The sequence below is a fragment of the Opisthorchis viverrini genome (assembly GCF_000715545.1).
Source record: "Opisthorchis viverrini unplaced genomic scaffold opera_v5_140, whole genome shotgun sequence".
Lineage (NCBI taxonomy): Eukaryota > Metazoa > Platyhelminthes > Trematoda > Opisthorchiida > Opisthorchiidae > Opisthorchis > Opisthorchis viverrini.
In genome coordinates, this window is record NW_008751796.1 from 1,288,821 (window position 1) to 1,296,083 (window position 7,263).

General features: G+C 44.1%; 1 protein-coding gene across 1 annotated transcript; it reads right to left on the bottom strand.

The window, feature by feature from the left end:
• Positions 1 to 235: 235 nt before the first annotated feature.
• Positions 236 to 6,255, bottom strand: T265_06639 (hypothetical protein; the record flags this gene model as incomplete). The annotated part of the gene is made up of 3 exons (XM_009171952.1): positions 236 to 325; positions 4,167 to 4,263; positions 6,140 to 6,255. 3 exons carry the CDS (start codon positions 6,253 to 6,255, stop codon positions 236 to 238), a joined length of 303 nt encoding a protein of 100 aa, XP_009170216.1.
• Between the last annotated feature and the right edge of the window lie 1,008 nt (positions 6,256 to 7,263).

The following is a 7,263-nucleotide window of genomic DNA, read 5'->3' on the forward strand; positions in this document are numbered from 1 at the left end:
CCGACTGCTGATTGAACGCTCAAGCAGTCAGTCGATTCAGCAAAACGGTCGACGATGATCGGTGTTCACCCAACGCCGGTCAGACAGCCTGGATAAAAGCCAAAAATGCTTCGTGTAACTTTCGCACTCGCTTGTTCGCAGTAAGTCTGCTCTGTTCTTTGTCGGTGAGTCTTTTTCCGTCACTAAGGGCCTGGTAGCTTGTTACAGTTTTCTTGGGAGTTAAATTTTAAAAAAATTAAAATTGTTCAGCTGTAAAACCCCTTCGGTGCTTAGCTGCCATGCAACCTGAAGGTTGAGGGCTGGGATACTGCCAGGTTGCCCAAGCCTAGACAGGGGAAGTCGAGAGACGGAGGTCGGGTTCGAACCACGAACCTTCCGATCAGTGAATTTGCGCTCTAATCACTTGGGCCATCTCGCTCAAGTAATCCATATTCCCCCCTTCGGATAATTCATTTCTTCACGAATACACTTTGGATGGTCAACTAGAACCCCTGTGAAAGCGCGAAGTTTTCTTGTGTCAAACACAAACTAAGACTTTTGGAAACTAATCTTGGTGATAGCGAAACTTACCACAGCAAGCATCACGGATCTCTCCTGGTGGGGATTCTTCTCGTTTTGCTGATGATGGGGTTTCTTTTCCTATTCCGAGTGATTTTGTGCCATCTGTTCGACGTCAGTCCAACTTACCAGACTGTTCGTTTCACCTCTCCATTCTGGCAGGTCAATGTGTCGGTCTGGCCAACTGGCGATTCTTCTTGTCCTTGGTTTTCTACGGTGCGGTGGGGTTGTCACTGTCAACCTATCTTAATCTCCGTTTTGTTTTTGGTGACTATTTTCTTCCCCCCGACTGGTCCATCCTATTTCGCATCGTCTGTATCATCCTACCTCCTGGCCTTCTGTGGATATTCGGGTTAGTAACACTGTTACAGACCGCTGTATTCATGCTCACTTGTACTTGTTTCGTATTCGCACTTGTCCTGTCGGTCACATTTATCTACTGTACCAAGCTTATGTTCCGTAATGAGACCATGTCAGATCGGAGGGGTCGCGACAAATCATTGGCTGTAAATTCAACCCCAAGCACATGTGAGGAACACGTCGCTCTGGTGGACACCACAACGAATGTGTACGACCTTGGACTAAGGGAGAATGTGAAGCAGTTTCTGGGCATTTGGCCACTTACCCTGTTTCTCCCCTTCCGCGACTCTCCTCTAACAGTAGATGGGTTTTCTTTTCCTCACTCTCCAATAAGAAGGAACTAGGAGCACTGGGGGTGTATCCCACTTGTTCTTGTACACCTTATTTGTGATCTCCATTACTTTTCAATCGGTTCCCATATCCATGTGCTCAACTTGATATTAAGTGCGCTTTGTGAGTGACGCATTTTTAACTCAGTGCTACGCATGTGACCTTCACCTTTTCTCTTTCTTATGTAGACAATGATACACACGTTGCTGCAAAATCAATTTGGCTTTTTTGGGTTTACCGCTATTCCGGAAGCTCACGGGGTTTCGTTTATCACTTGGCCGTTCGTTTTTATCGTGGATTACTTTACTATCAATACATAAATTATGAGCCCATTGATCACCTAATGTGCGTCACCTGACGACTTAACGGTAGAACCCCTAATATAAAGTTGTTTGAAGGAAATAATCGGGCTGTCGAAGAGTTTTCAGCAACCTTATGAGTAGTTTCCTTTATGAAAAAACTAATCGGGTAGTTTATAGCTCTCCGGAATATGGACACCAGGATCGCCACAAATGGTGGTTTAACTGTAGCTTAAAACAAAAGGCGTTTAACCCCTATTCCTATTTATGGATAGTTCCAATTCACAGTAAACACCAGAATGAGTCATAGGAATCGCCCCACCTGAGGAGTCCTCACTCGAGGATGAAGTCAACACGTGATAGCACGAGTGAAGAATGAGTGACCTTACATCCTGTCCAAGTTCGCGTTAATCAATCAGCCGTTGGTGGCCGAACGGTTGTCTTCTAAATGAGGACTTCTCAGTTTGATTCTGCCTTCAGGTTAGTCAGATGTTGATGATTTCCAATAAGGATGAAGCAGTGCTTTTCGGTTTTTCGGCATAGATTGTCTTCACTAACGGGACAAAATCTCATCTGAAAACTCATGATATTTTGGACACCATAGTCTGTAAAATCCCACGGGACACATATGGATAAAGCAGTTTCTTATAACCTGCTTCTTCGCCCTTTTTCTCTCTCGTAATGTTCTAGTGATCTGGTTTCGAGATAGCCTTAGAAGATTCGCTCCTTCGCAAAAGACTCGTCCACAGATCCATTGTGGAAGAGCTATCTTCACCACAGCCATGAGCCGATTTGATGTTTGGCGCTTACGGCGGATTATCAGTACAGTTTACGTGTGTTAAAGGAGTGGATGGACCTAGTCCTGACTGTAAACAACTCGCGGGTGACGTATAATGTTACTAGCGATGTGAAACCAACTGTGGGGGAAGATTGATTCGGACACAACGGCAGGTATCAATTTTGTATTTTGGAAAGCACCAATTGCAGACACGACTCACAAAAGAAAAGCTGAGGTTTTCATGAAGGAAACTGCTAGATGGTGATGGCGTATACCGATGTAACTCCCGAGATTGATGATGACAAAGAACATGCTACAGTGGAATACCTTCCAAATGGGATAAAGCATCAGGGACGCGATATCTTCAAGATGTTGAATCGCCTTCGAACTCTCCCATACTCTTGACCAGGTCTACCACTCAAGTGTTATCTTCATGGGCATTGTTCGTAAGGTGACAGCATAAGCAAGCTTTCCTTCAGTGGACTGACAACTAAGTCTTCGACAGATATATGATAATCGTCATGAATGCCATAAATACAGTGTGAGGCGCTAGATAGTGTCATAATTATCGATTTTGTCAGTCATTAGCTGGCTTTGGGGTTATTACTTTAGTTTATGAGTGTCCCTGTGAATTCACTTGTTCAAATTCGCTTTGATCAGATCGTTACACACACAGCCGTGCAGGACTTCTCAGTTTGATTCTGCCTTCAGGTTAGTCAGATGTTGATGATTTCCAATAAGGATGAAGCAGTGCTTTTCGGTTTTTCGGCATAGATTGTCTTCACTAACGGGACAAAATCTCATCTGAAAACTCATGATATTTTGGACACCATAGTCTGTAAAATCCCACGGGACACATATGGATAAAGCAGTTTCTTATAACCTGCTTCTTCGCCCTTTTTCTCTCTCGTAATGTTCTAGTGATCTGGTTTCGAGATAGCCTTAGAAGATTCGCTCCTTCGCAAAAGACTCGTTCACAGATCCATTGTGGAAGAGCTATCTTCACCACAGCCATGAGCCGATTTGATGTTTGGCGCTTACGGCGGATTATCAGTACAGTTTACGTGTGTTAAAGGAGTGGATGGACCTAGTCCTGACTGTAAACAACTCGCGGGTGACGTATAATGTTACTAGCGATGTGAAACCAACTGTGGGGGAAGATTGATTCGGACACAACGGCAGGTATCAATTTTGTATTTTGGAAAGCACCAATTGCAGACACGACTCACAAAAGAAAAGCTGAGGTTTTCATGAAGGAAACTGCTAGATGGTGATGGCGTATACCGATGTAACTCCCGAGATTGATGATGACAAAGAACATGCTACAGTGGAATACCTTCCAAATGGGATAAAGCATCAGGGACGCGATATCTTCAAGATGTTGAATCGCCTTCGAACTCTCCCATACTCTTGACCAGGTCTACCACTCAAGTGTTATCTTCATGGGCATTGTTCGTAAGGTGACAGCATAAGCAAGCTTTCCTTCAGTGGACTGACAACTAAGTCTTCGACAGATATATGATAATCGTCATGAATGCCATAAATACAGTGTGAGGCGCTAGATAGTGTCATAATTATCGATTTTGTCAGTCATTAGCTGGCTTTGGGGTTATTACTTTAGTTTATGAGTGTCCCTGTGAATTCACTTGTTCAAATTCGCTTTGATCAGAGTGATCGTTACACAGCCGTGCATACCGGTAAAAAGTATCACGTTGACCTCCAACGAGGTCCGCTTACACGTGCACCAATGTCTCACAGTAAGAGGAACCTATCGGAGTGAAGCGTCAAAGTCGACGTAGAAATTGTCCTGTGAAGCATACGGTTGGATCGTGTCCACCCACCACCACAGTAGTGTAGTTCACACCGATGAATACTGGACGTCGTATAGCAAGATGTAAATTAAATCTGGGAGCATCTGGGTCAATCGCTTTCTTGCTGCTGTCAGACAGGACAAAGCTGAAACCACGACCCCTTTTCCGTCCTGTCGGGTAGGCGATCCAGTGGGATGTATGCCCATATCCAGGATTTCGAAGGCCTCCTTAGTCTGAAAACCATATCTAATTGTTGGCCACAGCATCGATTCTGTGTCGTTTTAGTTCAGTTGCAATCAAGACAGCGAGTGGTTCAGGACGGTTGACCTGGCTTTATCCAGTAGTGTTCAGACGTTCGAAAAGTTCACGGTTGGCGAGCACTCGAGGAATTACGATCGTTTCCACCCTACCTGGAAAAGAAAGGTTGCCCACATGTGCCCAGTTTGGATGACAGAGTGTGATGCCTGGCCACTGAAAAAGCATGCATCAGATTGGTCATTGGAATCTTGGGAGGTTTTTGTTAGTAGTATTACTGTCAGCACTTTTTTGTACTTGAAATTCATAATAATTGTCTGAAACAGCCTATACTACTAAAATGCACTACCCCCTAGCAGGAGGTATGCGATATGGCCTTGGTTCTGTGCCAACCCATTCTTCCTTGAAATACTTATGATCTCATACTCATTCGTTCTCATTCGCTAGCTTAATGTTGGTCTCAACTGAAGGTGTTGCCTGAAGAGAGGTCTTCGCGTAGACCGTTTGCTCAAAGTGCCCTTGTTCTAGACGGCAGCTGTCATTTTTACTAAAAAGGATATCGAGATTTGTGAATCGTGCAGACCGAGATCAAGCACAGCTCCGTAGAGTTTGAGACAGCTCCTTGGTAACGGAGCAAAGTTACTGACCGCGAGATCCGTGGTTCGAATTCTGACCAGGCATACCAAATTCTGCTGTCTTAGCTTGGCAGTATATCAGCTCTCGTGTTTCCTTCGGGCGGCATTATAGCCAGGCGCCGAATTGGTGTTCAAGATGATCGATTAGCTACTTATTTGACAAAGATTTGCAGCAAAATCCTTGAATAGTTTACAGTTGACTGTGCTTTTTCCGGAGATATGAGATGTAGAGAATGAAACCGTTCTAGAGCAATAAGCTTCTGGGAGTGTACGGAGATCCAGGGAACGTCAGTTGAGATTCCATCCTGTAATTGAAGCCAAACTATGCTGAAAAGCCGAGGAGCAGTTTTACAGCTGTTTTATCCTAATGCAGAATAACCAGCAATGCACATCTGACAACTATAGGCACATTCGAACATGCGATCTCAAAGTTGGTAGTTTGAACACTTAACCGTTCGGCCACGGTTGGCTGAGAAGCAGTGTGGATAACCCAAATTTAGGAAGGATATGGTGTTAGCGAACTACACTCATTTGCAAGCAAATTTATCTTTTCGAGAGACTCACCCGGCTGAATCTCCCGTTTATGATGTTACCCGTGCCTCATTCACGGAATCCACATCACGCGGTCATGTGATGTGAAGTTCCGTCGGCTGCACATTGTCATTGATTCTCAAGAACAATTAAACATGAGTTTATTGATTTTGGGCATTTCGCAAGGACTCACATTGTTTCATTTCAATTCCACCTGTAATATTGGGCTTGCTAACTGACAACTTTCTGCAATAACTCTGAGGACCACTTGCGAGAGCTTTCGATGCGAAAATTCCAACCAATTGTTCTGTCTCTGGATTTCCCACTGTTATATTGGACTTTCTCACTGACGACTTACTACACTAGCTCTGAGGACAACTTGCGAGAGCTTTTGATGTGAAAATTCTCATCAATTGTTCTGCCTTTGGATTTCCAGATGATTCGTTATTTCAGCTTAAATCATCACCTATATGTTCCCAGAATTCGATCAAGATGGACCCCCTTCACTCCGGGGAAGTCTTGCTTTATTAACAGTAAAACATTGGTTCTTATTGGGTGAGATAAACCATCTAGTTAGATCACTAATTTTCTGCCTGGAAGATCTGTGGGTTGAACCCGACCTCTGCCTCTCGACTTCCCATGTCTACGCTCGGGCAACCAGGCAGTATCCCAGCCCTTGTGCCACATTCGGGTGGCATGGCAGTGGAGCACCGAAAGGATGCCACAGCTGAACGATTTTTTTGGTTCTTATTATGTTTTAGACTGTATTGTTTTGCGCTCTTTGCGTGGTGCCGTCGGTACTCAGATATATTCGCTTATAACCGTTCCACATTCTGATTGGCTAGGCAGAATTTGGAGTCGTTCGATCTTTGTTTGAACAATGGAACCCGGAGTTCTTCTCCATTGCGGAGCCTAGTTTCTCAACACCCTATATCACTACTCACCGATCGTGTTTTCAGTTTGTGGTGATACCATAAGAACAGTAGCGCGAGGGACAAAGATAGTTTTTTTACGATTCGTGCAGGCTATCAATCCGTTATCAGAAAGTTTAACTGGCGTAAGCACAATGGTAGCAAACAACACCAGGAATATATGGAATTCTTCGAAAGTCGCAAAGTTTATCTGGCGTAAGCACAATGGTAGCAAACAACACCAGGAATATATGGAATTCTTCGAAAGTCGCTCTTTTCGCTTAGGTTTGCACACAATAAACAGTGTACTATACTCGTTTTTGGCTACTCTGTTAGTACTGCTCACAGCTAGTCCGGTACTGCCACATCTAATGGTTCACCTGGTATGCACTTATTTAAGTATTTGACCTGAAACTGTTCACACACAGTGCACTCTGTGAAACTGAGAAACATCATAATCCGGTCGTAGGCTGTCGACGGATTTTCAGCAACATTATGAGTAGTACATCACAAAGGTATACATGTGTCGCGATGTCTCGAATATCGTAGCGACTGAAACATGAGGCGGCCTGGTGCATCACATTCAGTTGCCTGGAAACATCACAAACGAGAGATTCAGCTGGGTTCCAGATGAGTCTCTCGAAAAACCAAATTAGTTTGNTTCAGCAGACTCAGTTGCCTGGAAACATCACAAACAGGAGATTCAGCTGGGTTCCAGGTGAGTCTCTCGAAAAACCAAATTAGTTTGCAAATAAGTGTATATTCGCTAACATCATAATCCCTTCGCGTGCTACA